The sequence below is a fragment of the Macaca thibetana genome, chromosome 8, assembly GCF_024542745.1.
Source record: "Macaca thibetana thibetana isolate TM-01 chromosome 8, ASM2454274v1, whole genome shotgun sequence".
Lineage (NCBI taxonomy): Eukaryota > Metazoa > Chordata > Mammalia > Primates > Cercopithecidae > Macaca > Macaca thibetana.
Genome location: NC_065585.1, coordinates 83916118 through 83933673, shown reverse-complemented (window position 1 = coordinate 83933673; position 17556 = coordinate 83916118). Strand labels below are relative to the sequence as shown.

General features: G+C 38.6%; 1 protein-coding gene across 6 annotated transcripts in view; it reads left to right on the top strand.

Moving 5' to 3' along the window:
* CHD7 (chromodomain helicase DNA binding protein 7) overlaps positions 1-17556 on the top strand; it is a 192035-nt gene that overhangs the window by 98518 nt on the left and 75961 nt on the right. For all 6 annotated transcript variants that reach the window (XM_050802155.1, XM_050802156.1, XM_050802151.1 and 3 more), the window contains 2 exons: positions 2538-2968; positions 16806-16947. In XM_050802155.1, the coding sequence (XP_050658112.1) occupies positions 2538-2968; positions 16806-16947 (573 nt within the window). The remainder of the gene's footprint in view (positions 1-2537; positions 2969-16805; positions 16948-17556) is intronic.

Sequence of the window (17556 nt, the reverse complement as noted above, 5' to 3'; positions counted from 1 at the left end):
GATTTGTATGCTAAAGTGTGTAGATAAACTTTAAATCTTTTTGTGTTATGTGTTTTATGCTTTTTCTAATTCATTACTGTGTACCGGGGAATCTCTCATTAGAAGCTGGTGTTCTATTACTGGAGCGAATGCCATGCAGATCAAAGAAAGGTAGACATACCTGGTATTATTTCTCCATTCTAAGTTTTAATCATTGTTTAGACTTTCCTCTTTTCCTCTCTTTCCAGGAACAACTTTTTCTTTCATTTCCTGAAAAATAGCTTGTCCCAAATAAGTTTGATCTCTGTGTCCTGTGCAAAAAATATAGGGCTTTTTCCTTTTTAATTACATTAGGAAATAATATGTACAAACTAACTTGACTTATGCAAACTAAATATAAAACAGTTACATCAAGTCCCCTTGATACTTAGGTAATGATAATTTGGACAGTGCCTCTGTTGATGTGTAAGAGTGTTTGTGAGGAAAGGATAGAGGGGCAGGGGGTAATTTTGGCAGTGTTTAGTTAGCTGTGTTATCCCTACATGGAAATCTGCTCATGTAGATCTACATCTATGTATTCTTCTTCAAACTTTGACCTTGCCTCTGTGTTTCCTATGTATCGTTCCTCTTTTTTCAGCCTCTTTCTCCCTTAGCTGTGACCAGGAAAGGGCAATAAGTACTTTAAGATTTTTTAATGCCACCGGATTTTAGAAGAAACTTTGAAAATCACCTATCAATCACCTAACCCCAAACCGTCATTTTGCAGAAAAAGAAACTAACTCCAGATAGGTGAAGTGATTTTTTTCCCAGATGATATAGCTGATGGTAGGGCCTGTACTTGAATTTTAATCTCTTAACTCAGAGTTCTGGGCTCTTTCTCTTACACCAGGGCAATTGAGTGAAACCTGTGAGCCTTTCCCAGAAAGATGCTGTGTAGAAGATGTTAGGAAGAGGTGGACAGAATCAGAAAGTACTAGAGTTAGGAAACTAGATTCAAATCTTAGCTCTGTCACTAACTGTGTGACCTGGGGTGGCCACATCACCTTCTTGGACTGTTCCTTTCTGAAAGATGGGGGTAAATTATCACTTTTTTATTGTGAGATTCAGGGGAATTAACACATCTAGCAAACATAACGTAGCTTGGTGCATGGCATCAAATAGCTGCTCAATAAATATTAGATGTATTGGAATTGAATTTACAGTACCTGTATTTTAATGTTTAATTCTAACCTTCCTCCTTTTCTCGTAGTAAGCCTTGGCATGTACAGTAGTCACAAGGCTCTGGAGATGTGGGCCTGGGCTCACCTGCCTGCTCCTCTTCTGTAGGTCATGTACTGAGGAGTGAGGACCCTGGAACTATTGGCTCTGATGTCAGTCTCAGTTCTGTCACTTAACATCTGTACCTCCTCGGGCAAATTACTTCATCTTAGAGTGGCAGTGTCTTCAACTATAAAATTAGAAGAATCACCTAACGCTTAGGGCTGGTGTGAGGATTGAATGGTACCAAGACATAAAGCATATATGCCTGGCACATAGTAGATCGTTTATATTAGTTAGTGTTGCATGCCAGAAGCAGCATATGAAAAAGGCAGGAAATGAGAGACATATGTAGATTTAATATTTTCAAGTATTTTGTTGAAATGTAAATGTTCGTTAGATGTCATAATTTATGGTATAGATGATAATCCAGGCTCTGGTTTGGATGGTGAGCTATGAGGGAGGCTGTTGTGTGCAGGAGTCACTTCCTCCGATCTTGGCTGACCACTAAGAATCCCATCCTAAATGTGGTTAGTTTTCAACTCTATTTAAGATAGTGTCTGGGTGTATCCCTAGTGGATGTCAAAAACCTCCCAAAGGCATGTCACCTTAATTTATTTGGGTTATCTCTCCCTTGGTGAAATTTTGAAATACAAAGCTTAAAGAGGTTAAGAAAAACATGTTCCACCTTTCATGTCAATGCAAGAAATTTCACCAACCCAAAATCATCAAGTTTGGGTATGTGGTTTTAATTTGATATTTTAATGTTGTTTAAACCAGAAATGACTTGTGTAAGATTTATATTATGTTTACACTTTTATTTCAGACTTTCACAGTACTAGAATATCTTGAAATGTTCAGTATACTTGCTCATTTTAAAAATGGCTAAATTATATACCTTTAATTTGAGTTCCCATTCCCACATGGGGCTAGAACTCAACTTAGATGTATTCTTTGTGGCTTAGTTTTGCTGCTGCTTTACCATTCACCATTTTCATGTAGGCTGTTTGAAAAATGGACAGTGTCTTAAGTTGGATTAATTTTTACTTCCCGAACTGATTTTTTTACTGTATTAACTAAAGTGCTATTTTAAAACTTTCTTACTTAAAAGATTGTCTCTTAAAGAAACATATTTTTTTTTTGGATGTGAGAAGATGATAGATTCTACAACTGTATAGTTGGAAAAATATTTTCTACTTAAGTATAGAATAAGTTTCAGAAACATCAGCCACTAACTTTCAGTTCTTTTCTTTACTGTGAAGAATGATAAACTAATTTCAATTGCTATTTGTGTCTCTTAGCATTCTCCGTCGGAGCCCTTTCTAGAGAAACCAGTGCCGGATATGACTCAGGTTAGTGGACCGAATGCTCAGCTAGTGAAGAGTGATGATTACCTGCCATCAATAGAACAGCAGCCACAACAAAAGAAGAAGAAAAAGAAAAACAACCACATTGTAGCAGAGGATCCCAGTAAAGGTTTTGGTAAAGATGACTTCCCTGGTGGGGTAGATAACCAAGAACTAAATAGGAACTCACTGGATGGGTCCCAAGAAGAAAAAAAGAAAAAGAAAAGGTCAAAGGCAAAAAAAGATCCGAAGGAACCGAAAGAACCCAAGGAGAAAAAAGAGCCCAAGGAACCCAAGACCCCGAAAGCCCCTAAGATTCCCAAAGAGCCAAAGGAAAAGAAAGCAAAAACTGCCACGCCAAAACCCAAATCCAGCAAAAAGTCAAGGTAGGCTGTGGGCAGAAACAACAGTTGCAAAACATTGAGAGTACAGCAATTAGCGCCAATAGTTACAGCCTATGAAATGAGGGGTGGGAGGGGACACAATGATTTTTGTCATCATTGAGCTTCTTTCCCTAATATCCAAACTAAAAAGCTAAGACTTTTACGCATTCTGAAAGTTAGGATGTATTGTTGTGAACTGTTGATATACAGATCTTACTAGATACAAATTAAAAATCAATTTTTTATATTTTTGTGAAAACTTACTTAGTAAATGGAATGAAGTTAGCAGTATAATTATTTGTAAGAATAGACTAGCAACCTCATTTTCAGTGATGATATAAAACTGGATAGGAAGGATTATAGAAGAAAGGTCACTATATTTCACTAAGCATTTCAGCCCTTCTTCCCAGAGGTTGAACCAGGATTATTAATTCTCTCTACTTGGCAGAGTAAGCCTTCCAGGAGCAGGGTTGAAATCCTAGTGAGCAGCGCAAGAGAAATCAAATAGTACTTGTCCATGGAATATGAATTCAAGAGTAGCATGAATTTTAGGTTCTAGGGAAGACCCTCTTTCACTCCATACTCCCCCATCAGTTCTCTGACCGCTCCCCCAAAAAGCATATTTATTCAGTAAGAAAAGCTGAGAGGAGAAGACATTGAAGACTAATTTTTTTCATTTGTAGTGAATGTTTCTTACAACTGTTCTGAACCAGTTCCAGACATCTGAATCTGTTTTTCAGAATGTGGCTCATGTTAGAAAATATAGTTTCCAGATGGAACTATGGTCAGCCTTGGTTAATCTGAATCTGTTTGCAAACTCCATTAGAAAACACACCCACCCCATACCCTCATGTGCACGTGTAAATACACACCTGTGTATGCACCAGTCAATTCTGCATTGCCTGTGAACTTTTTGAGATTGCTGCTCTGTGTGTGCATGCCCAAGTACACAAACAGAGGAGATTAATTTTGTGGCTAAAAAGATGTTGCCTTGAAGTGAAAGGACAAACTTGGACTTGCAACTTCCTGCTAAAAATAATCTAAACAACTCCAAATACATTATTATTTGATGTTTTAAAAGTTTGAATCATAGCCATTTAGGAAATTTTGCCCTCAATACCTTTTATGGTGCCAAAGTAACTCAATTACATTCAGTAGCTCAATCTTACAGATAACTTAATATTTGCATTTACTCGTGAATTTTCTTTGATGCCTCAGTGTGTGGTCTCCTAATTGAAAACCATCACTTTTTTTCCCCTCTTTGTGAACATGTTTTTAAACTTAACACATTATAAAATCTGTTTTTATGTAAGAAATATTAAGTGCTTATTATTTGCACTTACTGTTTTAAGCGTTAGGGATATAAGGGTGAGGAAGAAAGACATGGGTAAAATTTTAGTTTGACTTTGTGAGGTAGTTTAAAAAATAAGTAATTAAATCTAAGTATTATGCTTTTGGTAGGAGAAAGCATAAGCCTATTTCTCCCAAGGAGAAAGAAATCGAAGCAAAAATCTCAAAAAGACTATAATCTTTTTCTTTAACTTAAAACATAGGAGTCTGTGTTCTAAAGAAGCTTTTTGGAGCTCAGGAAATACATCATCAGTATCAATCTTAGCATCAAGATATATATCTGATTCCAGTTTTCATCTTAATTTTTAAATTTATCACCTAATGGTAAAAATGGATTAAAAAAAGAAAATAACACTCTGTATTGGATATTGTTACGAATTTCCAAGTATATCCTTTCAAGTTCTGAATCTACATCAGACTGGCTCTATGTTTAAAAACTTACTTAGCATACATACCCTTACCTCTTGTAGAGTCTTTTGGGGCAGATATTAAAATGCTGTATTTAACAATGAAATTTGTTAACATTTTCCTAACAACTGTAAGAAACTGTTTGAAAGTTGGAGCACCAAATCTAGTTAGTCCCAGGCATGCCATGTCTTCTTGGTGCTGATACAGACCCTGTGTTTATCCACTAGAGAAATGTTCAGTGCAAGCCACATAGGCTTGCTATCCACTCTGAAGTATGAATCAGAGTCTGTGCAGAGTAAGTGCTTGGCATTGCTGAATCTGAGTATTGGCTTTGCACTAGAATCACAAGCTTTTGGTAGGAAGAAAAGGGTGTATTTTCTCTGAAAAAGTGTCTAATACCTTCCCCACTCTTGCCCCTTTTGACTAATAGTCTCAGTCAATGCCTGCTATAGGCAACAGTTATTTTACCCTAAGTGGTGTGAAAATAATTGGATGGAACACATCTGGTGAGCCTGTGGATTTACAGGTTAAACGGGAGCTGCTGCAGTGTGGCCCAAAGACTTAGGATGCTACACTGGGGAGCGGGGCATAAAGAGTGTTGGTGGCACCTCTGTTGGCCCTGGTTACTTGATCACTTATAGGGCCACTGTTGATTTACAGTGAAGTGTGGTAAGGACATTCCTGAACTTCCCTGTTGTTGACAGTCAAACAGGGATGGCTGTCCAAGCATACGGTAGTTGAATTGAGGTTTTAAGTAAATTAACAAACCAGACCATTATTTTGTTGAACCTCATTGTTTCTCTTGATCTGATAAATTGAGTATGTTGCGTTGTAGTGTTGTTATACTAAGTGTAGAAAGGAAACAGCATCCCTGGAGCAAGGATAACTAGAGTGCATACAACTACATGTAAATTCTGAATAGCATAGTAGAATAATTATGTAAATTGAATATGCAGTGATGAAGGTAATAGGGGGTTTGGGTTATGTTAGTACTGGATTTGAATTGCCGTAGCAGTTTGCTTTTAAGCACTGGAATACAACAGTGGCAATTTTGTTTTGCAAAATGTTATGTGATACCAGTTATTTCCATCCTTGAATAAGTTAACTTGATGAATTTGTTTATACAGAAAATAATTTTCCTACAGAGAGCTAAAATAGAGGGAATAAACAGAACTGAAACGAAACATTTAGCACAGAACTGCTCACATCTTTACTCTGCAGCCCTGTATGCCATATCATTGCTGTGTTATACAAACAAGTGTGCTGTTCTTTGAGCGGGAGGTAAAGGAAGCGGCCCGAGGGTGTGCTAGCTTTCTCTGTGCTGTGTCACTGTCAGGGAGAGAGCTTGGTCTGCATCACTTAACACTCACCATGGTAAAAGACATGTGAAGGCTGGCTGTTGTCAGGGGCTGATTTTCCTTGCATGTCTCCTCACTGCCTGGCACCCCATCTTGTTCTGTAAAATGGCAGAAGCTTGAATTTGTGACCATTGCCAGAGAACTGGCCTTTTTGACAACTAAAATATGATCATACATGTCTTTCCTCTGCAGGAGGACTTAAAAGAATCTGCCCAGAAACTGTTACATAGAGTGGTGGTGAAACAGGAAAAGAGTTCAGCATCACAGAAAAAGACATGTAAAACCTTGATGAGAAAAATGGGCCACATTCCTCTTCTCTATTCTGGCCGTATCTTTTTTCCCTTTCCCGTTTTATGTTAAATATATATTTTTTCTGTCAATTTTTCTAATGCTCTCCCCAGTTGTCCTTACAGCTTTCAAATATTGGTTGTTAATATTGAAAATAACAGCGAAACCATTTGTGGGTTGGAGAGGATGCCGTTTTGCATATGGAAGGATTCATGGAGCTAGAATATGAGGATTTGCATCCTTTTCAATGCATTTTCTGTTGTGCATGCATGTGCCTTGTGCGATGAGAAAGAATTTAGAGGAAGTGCTTCCTTTGAATGACTCTTGAAGGATTTAATGGTCCATTTAGCTATATAAAGATTCTTTGAATGTACAGAAAGAAGGGAACTTGGCCAAAGATTGTGACTTGACTACTGAAGCTGAAGTTAAATGAAACAACACAGACTTGCTGCTACTGCAGTTTCTAGGAATCCCTTTCGTTCCTTGTTCTGTACTCTGTCCCTAGAATTAAACTTAGTAGAAAACTAAAATGTTACTTTTCAATTAAGAGTGAAGTGTTGTTTTTACATACTACTCTTATTTAAAAAAAAAAAAAACACATACAGTACCAGAAACATGTGAGGGAGCTTTTTGCAAATCATACTATCATTATCATTAATAGTAATAGTATTTATGTAGCAGCTATCTCTGAGGAACTTAGCTTTTCAAATATTGCTTTCTCAGTTATGAGCTTAGAGAGTAGCAACGTTTACCTAGAAATACTTTTATTCAGCCACCAAGTCCAATGGTGGTGTGTTTTTATAAACTAATACGTATTTTATGCTGTACTCTTGTATATATGAAATTTCTTAATAGAGATTAGGCACAAAAGTAACCCATTATGCTAATTTTGCTAGTAAGTACAAAAATCTAGACAGATGTCTTCCCGTCAGGTACATGGGTAATAAAGTAAATTAAACCCTCAGCCTTTCTTTGCTTTTTTTTTTTTTTTTTTTTTTTTGTAGCTGTCCTGATGATTTTTTTATGCTTTATTTTACTCACATGCTATGATTTACTCTTGATGCAAGACATTGGACATTTGAAAAGACAGAACTAAATGTTTTGCACCCTGTGCCTGTGGAAGAGGGTAGAGATTTCTTACATGTGTGATGATAAATGAATCTTTGAGCCCTTTCAGTGTTGGTGCCCATGAACATAGTGTGGCTCTGTCTCCCGACCTGTCCTACCCAGTCTCTGGTTCATTAAATCCAAGCTCGTGCTCCCTTTCCTGCTGTCTCAAAGGCTGTCTTTTCTTCAACAAAAGGACCATAGGATCTTTTAAATCCCGAATCCTTCTTTGCTTTAGGGTAACCACCTCAAGGCCTTCCTTTTGCCAGCCAGCCTCAGTGGCCCCACTGTGGCCCTTCCTCTTTTTGATTTCATCTTAAACTGGCTGAGTAAGCAGGGTGAGAGAGTCATCAGCCGCTTTTAGTACAGAGCCCGGTGTCTTTGACATGTGTGGTTCAGTTCATATCCATCAAGGGAAGAGAATGCCTAATAATACTGACTTTGAAAGCAAGTTTGCCAACTCATTGTCTGTGCCAGATGCAGGGTGGGCTACATTGGGCCTGCTGGAAATTTGTTTTTGCCCATCCAGAGAACTGCAGTGGACTCCAAAGCAGTGGCCTTGTTGCCACTTTGGTTTACATGGAAGCAGGTGGTGTAGATCCCACTTTCAACTCCCACTGCACCTATCAAATGGAAGTTCAGATGTGAGGAGGCCATGAGCCACAGTGGGATATTAAAGGGAGATTTTTCTGGAGGCACATTCCTTGAAAGTCCTAAGTGGAGTTTTCAGGTGGAGTGTATGTTACCATACAGTACATGTGGTTATGATGTTAGGGCTGGCAGGTAAAGAGCAGAAGGAATCATAGGCTGATTTTGTCTTTTATTTAAATAAGTCTATGTATGTGAAAATGAAGTGCTTTTGAAAAATGAAATTCTGTACAAATGCAGTTTGCACCTGATATGTGAAGATCTTTATGTTAGTTGTCTTCTGCCTGGACGAAGGCCCCTTTGAGTCTTCTGGTACTTGTGCAGAGCCACTGTGCAGAGCATCAGTCATCTGAAATGCCAGCCCTCACTTCAGCCACCTTTATGTAGAAGTCTGTGTGACAGCTTTCAGACGTTAAGTAGGAAATGGAGAGTGCAAATCAAGAAAAAAGACACTGTTCTTTTTTGTTGTTGTTGTTTTTAAGTTAGACCACACCCTTAAACTTCCATAGAATACTAATTTTATGTGTAGCCCTGACTTGTATAGGAATAATATAATTTTGTGGGAGTTTGGTTTCTCCTGTTGGGGTGGATGATGGTAGTTTCTTCTTTGTTGTTTTTACCATTTATTTAATCTGCCGAAGTCTCATCTCATCTGTGGTACCTGATTGAAATGTGGGTGGGCAGCATGGCTCATTTGTTGTGTTAGCCTCCCTGGCAGATTAGAGACCATAATGATGAATCTAGGGAGGGGGTTTTGACTGCCAGAGTCCCCCTTCCTACTTCATAGGATTGCTGTGCATGAATAAGAGTGGCATCTTAAAATGTGACACAGGTAGTCAAATGTGTGCCCTATAGTTTGGCACTTGGAAAGATACACTATGATAAAAGGCCATTGAAGGGCCTACTTTTTGCATCAGTTTTGTAGTGTCTAATTGGTTTAATTCTTTATGTTATGTCTAGGAAATGGAGAGTGTGAATCAAGAAAAAAGGCACTTTTTTTTTTTTAAAGTAAGACAACACCCTTAAATTTCCATTAGAATACTAATTTTATTTGTAGCCCTGACTTCTATAGGAACAATATAATTTCGTGGGAGTTTGGCTTCCATTATAATGCCAGATGATGCCACGTAGCCAAAGTGTTAATGTCGGTGTTAAGCTTCTATGATCAGATAGCTCATTAGCTAACTAGACTTCTTTTCCATGTTACTTCTGGCAGATCTGAATTTAATCCATAAAACTTGGTAACTCTTATAGATTTTCTTTCTTTTCTTTTCTTTTTCTTTCTTTTTTTTTTTCTTTTGTTTTTTTTTAAACGGAATCGCTCTGTTGCCCAGGCTGGAGGGCAGTGGCGTGATCTCGGCTCGCTGCAACCTCGGGTTCAAGCGATTCTACTGCCTCAGCCTCCCTAGTAGCTTGGGACTACAGGGGTGCACCACCACGCCCTGCTAATTTTTGTATTTTTAGTAGAGTTGGGGTTTCACCGTGTTGGCCAGGCTGGTCTCAAATGCCTGTCCTCAAGTGATCTGCCTGCCTCGGTCTCCCAAAGTGCTGGGGTTACAGGTGTGAGTCACTGCACCCAGCCCCAGGTGACTTTTTTTTTTTGTTTTTTTTTTTTTTTTTTTTTTTTTTTGAGACAGGGTCTTGCTCTGTCATCTAGGCCAACGTGCAGTAACACAGTCTCAGCTCACTGCAGCCTCAGCCTCCTGGGCTCAAGCAGTCCTCCCTCTTCCCACCTCAGTCTCTCTTTTTTTTTTATTTTTATTTTTTGATTCTTTCAGATCCAGACCTACAGAGACTTTTTTTTTTTTTTTGTATTTTTTATAGAGATGAGATTTTGTTGTGTTACCCAGGCTGGTCTCCAACTCCTGGCCTCAAACGGTCCACCTGCCTTGGCTTCCCAAAGTGCTGGGTTTACATGCTTGAGCCACTGTACCCAGCTGGTGACTAATTTTAAAGAACTTAAGACATTTATTAATTCCTCATTGAACTTGTACATTTGTTGTCCGTAAGTAAAACGGAATTCTTCCCTCTTCCTTTCCTGCTAACAGCTTTCCTCTTTCTTTTTCAACTAGAAGAGTAGGGTAAATAATTTGTGGCTGGGGTTTAGGAGTTGAGGGTGGCGAGGCACCTGCTTGGAGTGAAGCATGTGGGTGCCAGGTCTGGCGCCTGAGAACCGAGGGTGCCTCAGGCTGCTGGGTGCAGAATTGCAGACATCTGGGCAGCGCACTGAGCACTACTGGGGCCTTCGCCAAAAGGATGCTGGATGTCTTGGTGTGAAGTTTTTGACCTCTGGGTTTATTATCTGTCATTCAGAGTTTGATTTGTCCCCTTCCTCATTAGTTTATTCTGTCGCCTACATTTTATTACATTCTAGTTTAGCTATTAAATTTTAGTGTTAGGACTTTCTTTAAGATTTTTATTTTGTGGGGTTGATTTTACTCTATGATGTACCAGATTTTATGCTGCTTTAATTGGCTTTTTAGAACTTCACACTTTATCTTTTTTTAGTTTGCCTTTTTGTCTTTTAATTTTCTTTTTCATTGTCTAAAAAAACTTACCGAATAGTAGACAGGGCTTAAAGGAAATCCTCTGCTCTTAAGTTGAGAGGCTAGATACTCTCCTCTGCCAGCATTGAGCCCTTGGCCTCTAACATCTAGCTGTGTATTTTAGTGTGGCAGCTCAGATCATTTTAGAGTTGTATTTTGCCACAAACACCCTGCATCACATTCTGTGTGGCATCCCATGCCACAAAAACATCTCTTTTACTTCTTATCCATTAGGTTCATTTCTTTATTCAAAGCCTTTTCAGGATATAAAGTGTAAGAATATGCTTTAATACCTTTCACTCTTCAAAAAGATTATAATGTAACATTTTGGAGAAGCTTGAGTCTCTGAAAACAAACCTGATTAATCCTCATGACCTAAGCCTTAAGGTTAAGTTTTCCTAATATGGTGAGAAACTTCACTAACTTATCCCATCTGAAGAGACTGATTGAGAACTCCTTCCCATTTTCCAAACATTCTCATTAGCTGACCATATTCTCATCACATTTGGGTCCACAATCTGGTTCTTTTTCGAGTTTTCTTTCTGTTCAGGACTTAGATCATTAGGCTGACACTAATCAGTGTTTAACTGTGTTCTATTTTGTAATAAATCAGGGCAGCTACCTGGCTTTCCAGTGAGCTATGGCCCTTTGTATCAAGCTTTGTTTAGAAAGCCAACAGAAGGAATTAGTTGTCTATACTGAATCCATCCAACCCCATTTCAGGTAATATGACTAGGCCGTCCTTATGGACTTACAGTTGTAAGCTGAACATGACTCCTTGCATAAAGGTAGATTGCCTAGACTGTCTCTCCATGTGACAAATACTGCTCTCTGAATATAAAGTTTGTGTTCTTCTAATGCCTGCTTCTAAAAGTTTGCATTAAGTTGGTATATGCTTTGGTGCCATTGGGGGTGACTGCAGAACTTAAGACGTTGGTCGCTTAGCTATGGACCCTGAGCACATCCAACTACCTACCAGTGTAACCCAGCTCTCATGATGAAATGTGAAACGTAAGTAAGGCTGGAGGAGGAACAGTGGCCCTTCGAACCTCCAGCAGCATCCTCAGAAAATGTTCTCCATCTGATTACAAGGGCTTGTCTAAAATGAGTAGATGGCTGTATATCTCATTGTCTTGCCTCATGAGTGGATGGCTCTGTGTGTTAGTCTCTAGCCTCAGGAGTGGATGGCTCCGTGTCTCTTTAGCCTCACAAGTGGATGGCTCTACGTCTCTCTAGCCTCATGAGTGAATGGTTCCGCGTCTCTCTAGCCTCACAAATAGATGGCTCCGAGTCTCTCTAGCCTCACGAGTGGATGGCTCTGCGTCTCTCTAGCCTCAGGAGAGGATGGCTCCACGTCTCTCTAGCCTCGTGAGTGGATGACTCCACATCTCTCTGGCCTCATGAGTGGATGGCTCCATGTCTCTCTAGCTTCATGAGTGGATGGCTCTGTGTCTCAGCCTCTAGCCTCAGGAGGGGTGGCCTGGTTTTTGGTCGTTATCAGTAATGATGTGAGATAAGGATCACAAAAGAAGTTTGTGAGTATGAAGGCAAGGTATGTAGATGGTATTCTTTTCTATTGGTTTTTAAAAAAATGCTAGGTTTCACTCTATGTTTTTAAACTTTAGCCCGATTTTACTGAGCTTTATAGGTGTTTCATCAAGGTAGGTGCTATGTGGGGAGTTCTTATATGAGTTAATGAGAAAAATATTTAGAGTAGTGCCTGGTACATACCCAGGGCAATGTATGTTTCCGCTGTTGTTATTGCTATTACTTGTACTGTTGTAACTAGACCAGTTAACAATTATAAGTAACCTACCAGAGTAGGCTCTAGAAATACAAACATAGTAAGACACAGTTCCTTCTCTGCTTGAGCTTATATGATAGTTGGAGAAAGACACACATATAGTACTTTGATTTTAATACATTGCAGTAATGTTACCACCAACTTGTGTGTATTTTACATATCCTTTGTATGGGGTACATCATGTGACACCATCCAGGGTGGAGTGAGGAGATCATATCTGATCCAGACCGTGGTGATTAGAAAATGCTTCTTGAAATGAGTGGTGTCTATGCTGAGTCTTGCAGATGAGTAGATTGGGATAAAAGTATAGGTAGAAGAGATACATGTGTGTTTTGGAGAATAGTTCTGTATGCCTGGAAGCATAAGAGGCAAAGGGTCTGGTACCCCCATATGGAGAATCTCAGACATTATATGTAGAGGTTTGAAGCAGAGGAATGCCCCAGTCAGATTTGCATTTCAGCTGGTTACTCTGAGACTTGAGATGAGTTTTCAGGTGATGTTTTGGTGGCATTACCATGATGCTGAGGTGGGAAATGCAGAAGGCAGAGCAGGTTTAGGAGAGGAATGAGGGCAGACCTGATTTCTTCTGGGCTGGTGCCATTCAGGGATGGAATTTACAGGTGTTCCCTGCACATGGCCTAGTTATTCTTCCCACTCACAGGCTGCCACGTGGCTGTCGGCCTGAGCTAGGCCCATGAGTAGCCATCACTGCAGCTGTTAGAGGAGTCTTATGGTTCTGTATCTGCGTCAGGCAGCAGAGTGGCCTTATCTTCAATATTGCAATGTTGGTTTAAGTGATGTTACTTCTTAAAGACGTTCTCATCCCCCCTACCTAGAACACTGGCCGTTTTTATACATTCCAGCTTCTATTGTAATTTGGAAGAGGAATATATGTCTATGTTTTGGATTTGATGTTATAAAAGACTAGTTTTTACGCTTACAGATGTAAACGATAACTATACATGTGGACTCTCTGTCCTTTCTCCACCAGTCTGATGTTGTATAGCCCTGCACGTGGGGCATGAGGGTGATGAGGCAGTGGGGAGCTGTTGTGATTAATAGCCTGGGCGGGAAATGATATGTGTCTGAACTAAAGCAGTGGTCATGGGCATGGGGAGGAGTGCATTGTGGGTCTGTTTGCTTGCATGTTCTTTTAGCAACTGCTTAGTAATATTGATGAAGGCTCTTCCTTCTATGTATGTTGCTTGAATGAAGTCATCCTTGGTGAAGGTGGGGTCCTGTCTGTAAGTCTCTGCAGCTGAATTGGCCCAAATGGGTCTGAGCCATGACCAGAGAATACTTCCCAGACTCAGCTGCTTGTTTTTCACATGGGTGTGGATGTTAACTGTCTGTGCCATTTTCTCATTTAAACCTCATAATAAATCTTGGAAGACTGTATAAATATTAACCTTATTTTACAGATGAGGAAACTGAGGCTCAAATTAAGTAACTTATCCATGGTCACAGCCTATAAATGACAGTTCGAACTGGAACTAAGGTTTATCTTGACTCAAGTCAATGCTCATATCCACCATTCTAGATTACCTTTGTTTGTTAAAAGAAAAATCTTGACTTGGATATATTTGGGCAAAGCAGTTTTAATACAACACTTAGTTGAAAATCACAATTAGCTTATTGCAGAATAGTAGCAAAGGCAATTTAATTTACATAACTTAATTTTGTCCTTGATGGTAATGTTGTAGGGTGGACACTGAAGATTTTGTTGCTTTTTTTTTACTTCCTAGAGTGTTCTTTGATTTGTATATTGATGCATGGAAATGCTTAGCTGTCCCTTAACAACATGAGTAGTGCAAGGTCTGATGAGTTTAGAAATCTTTCCATACTCAGATCTGGGATAAGTGCTTCCCTTGGCTATAGGCTTTTTGTCTAAACATTTGGAGAGGGCCTGTCTGACTTTCAGCTATCTTGGAGGTTCCATACAGTTCATTCTTTGGAAGGGCAGACGGAAAATCATTAGCACTTCTCTCCTTCAGCAAATTGATGTTTCTTCAAACCTGGGCTCTGGTCGGTTTCCAGATAGTAAGCCTTTTACTCCTGTAGGACCATGCATGCAGGGCCCGGCAGCCCTCTAAATTAAACCGCGTACTTCACTCTGGTATAGAGAGGTCACCGTGAAAAGCATGAGCTGCCAACTCACTTTACCTGGCAGTGGTTCAACTCTTTGACAGGCCTACCTCTGATTTAAACAAATTTGAGAAATATGTAAAGTTTTGGAAGCAGTTTTGCACTGATTTGATAAAAGAAACCACAAAACACTGCAGCGCAGGTGTTGAGAATGTTTGAAAGCTGATTGAGGGAAGCAGATGGCTTTAGTCAGTGGCATCCAGCCAAAAGAGCAGGTGCTGGTCATGTGACCGCTGGTTACCAGGGTAATCTGATTGCTCTTGGCGTGCAGATGAAAGGAAAGGGGCCCAGTGTTCAGCTGTAGTATTGTATAATTTGTGGCAGTTAGAGCGGAAATAAATGCTGGAAATGGAACCTCATAGTAGGGGAGACTTCTGTCCATGTGTAGCGTAAACACTAGGACAGTTGGATGAGGAACGGTTGTATGGATTTTTTTTTTTTTAATTTTAAAAATATTATGCTTTCTGTGGATCTTTTGAAGACAAAGTTTTTAGAGCATTTCCTTTTTCTTTTCTTTTAAATAAAAATAGCTTTTTAAACCTAACTGCCATTTGCTATAATCTTGAATTGCTATTTTCTTATGTAGCTATTTACTATGCTAAAATGTTAACAAAATAAAATAAAACTCTGAGTATTAAGAATAACTAATTTAAGATGATCAGATATTTTATTTAGTTGAAAAAATCCATTTTAGGTGTGTGATGGGTACTTTATTAACAATACTTTTGAAATATTTTACATGACATATGCTTTATTCTGAAAGCCTTATAGATATCTTGGCTTCTTCCTTTTGTAGTAGCCGACGGTAAAAACATGCTGTTTAATGCATTGTGTCAGCACATTTTCCTAAGAACTTACACATTTCAATAAATAAACTTTTTGAAGGTTTTTGAAATACAGCTTTTGTTTTTCACAATTTATTGGAATTTGAGGCTCCCTAGAAATATTTTTGAAAAATATCATTACTGAAGTTGCATTATTTTCAGTGTTGGATAACAAATAGTAATTGGTATTAGAAAATTTGGAGCTGATGGCCAGGCGCAGTGACTCAGGCCTGTAATCTCAGCACTTTGGGAGGCCAAGGCAGGTGGATCACCTGAGGTCAGGAGTTCAAGACCAGTCTGACCAACATGGTGAAAGCCCATCTCTACTAAAAATACAAAATTAGCTGGGTGTGATGGTGCATGCCTGTAATCCAGGCTACTTGAGAGGCTGAGGTAGGAGAATCGCTTGAACCCGGGAGGCGGAAGTTGCAGTGAGCCAAGATCGTGCCATTGCACTCTAACCTGGGCAACAAAAGCGAAACTCTGTCTCAAAAAAAAAAAAAAATTGGAGCTGATTTGGAAATAGAAATGGAAGGTAACACTAAATATACATTCTGAAAGAAAATCAGGTAAAGGTTCTAGAGGTAATGGCAAACTTAAAACATTTTTTTTCTTAAAGTTTATGTCCTTTGTCTTATGTAATATTCAAATTCTGCTAACATTTGTCAGCAGCATACTATGAAACATGCACTTTATTAGGGTTGCTTTACTGTATTTTTATTTTTCAGAGAACTATCTTTCAAAAAAAGGGCTAATTGTGATTATCTCAAAAAACATATAGCACCAAAATAAAGCTTATATTTAATTAAGAACACAACACTAACTAAAATTATGTACAACAGGAAATTGCTATATATTTTGATTATATTCTAAAAGATTATAAGTTGAACAAAAATGTAACTGGATGGTATAAAAGAGGATACCTTCTAGTACTGGTGGAAAGAGTACTTAAATAAGTGTGTAAAACTATCCACAAAAGATACAAAGAGATGATCATGATATCATTTTTCATGACAATTAAAAAAGTGTTGTGTACCTTAAAAACTTGATAGCAAAACTACTTCTTAATCTGATTTTTTATTATGGCTTGATGTTCTGGGGGGCATTTTGCACAAATATACTATGTGTGGTATAAGTTTTTGCATGCAATTTATTTTTAATTAGGTCATATATTTGCTAAAAGTCATTAATATGGAGTTTTGCCAGGAAAACTTAATTGGAAGTTGCATTTAACTGTAAATAGCCAATATGTATGAACTTAACAATTGTCATTGATACTTTTGGGATATTAATGTGGGAAATATAAGAGACATGCAGAGACACATTAAAAGTGAACACTAAGTGATCCACTTTGAATTCTAGTAATAAGAAACCTGACTCAGAAGCAAGTGCTTTGAAGAAAAAGGTCAACAAGGGAAAAACAGAAGGTTCTGAAAATTCAGACTTAGATAAAACACCCCCACCATCTCCTCCTCCTGAAGAAGACGAGGACCCAGGTGTTCAGGTAATATAATTATTGTGATTCCCGAGCCTTGGTCATTTAACATAGGTAACTTTAGCCATGTATGAAGTACACAAGACCTCCGCTGTCTTGTTATAGAGATGCTTTTGAGATGTCTTTATTGTAGTCTGGAACATTATCTCCATAGTGATGTGGGGAGGGGGAGCGGGCGTGGAACAAGAAATTACACTCCTGACGAGAGTGGCTTGATTTTGCTATCTTTGATTCTATAATTAATAAGGCAGAGATTCTTCATTTATTTCTGTAAATGTATATTTTGCTGTCTATGTTATTGTTAACATATTGTTGAACATTTTGTGAATATACAGGCTCATATAAAACTTCATTCACATTTTAAAATTTCTCTAAAGTTTGGTTGATTGTCACTTTTTTTAATTTTGCAGAATTAAAAATCAAGATATAATTTGTAGTAGCTTGTCTAAAGTTTCTGACATCTGACAGTCAAAGTTGAGATATATTCATGTAATGTAACTCATGTAATACTAAAGTTTCTAAGAACAAGCCAGTGACTTTCCAAATGGCAACTCTGCAGAATATTCTCCTGACATTAGGAGAGTTTTATAGGAATGAGTTGAAATGCTAACCCTGAAG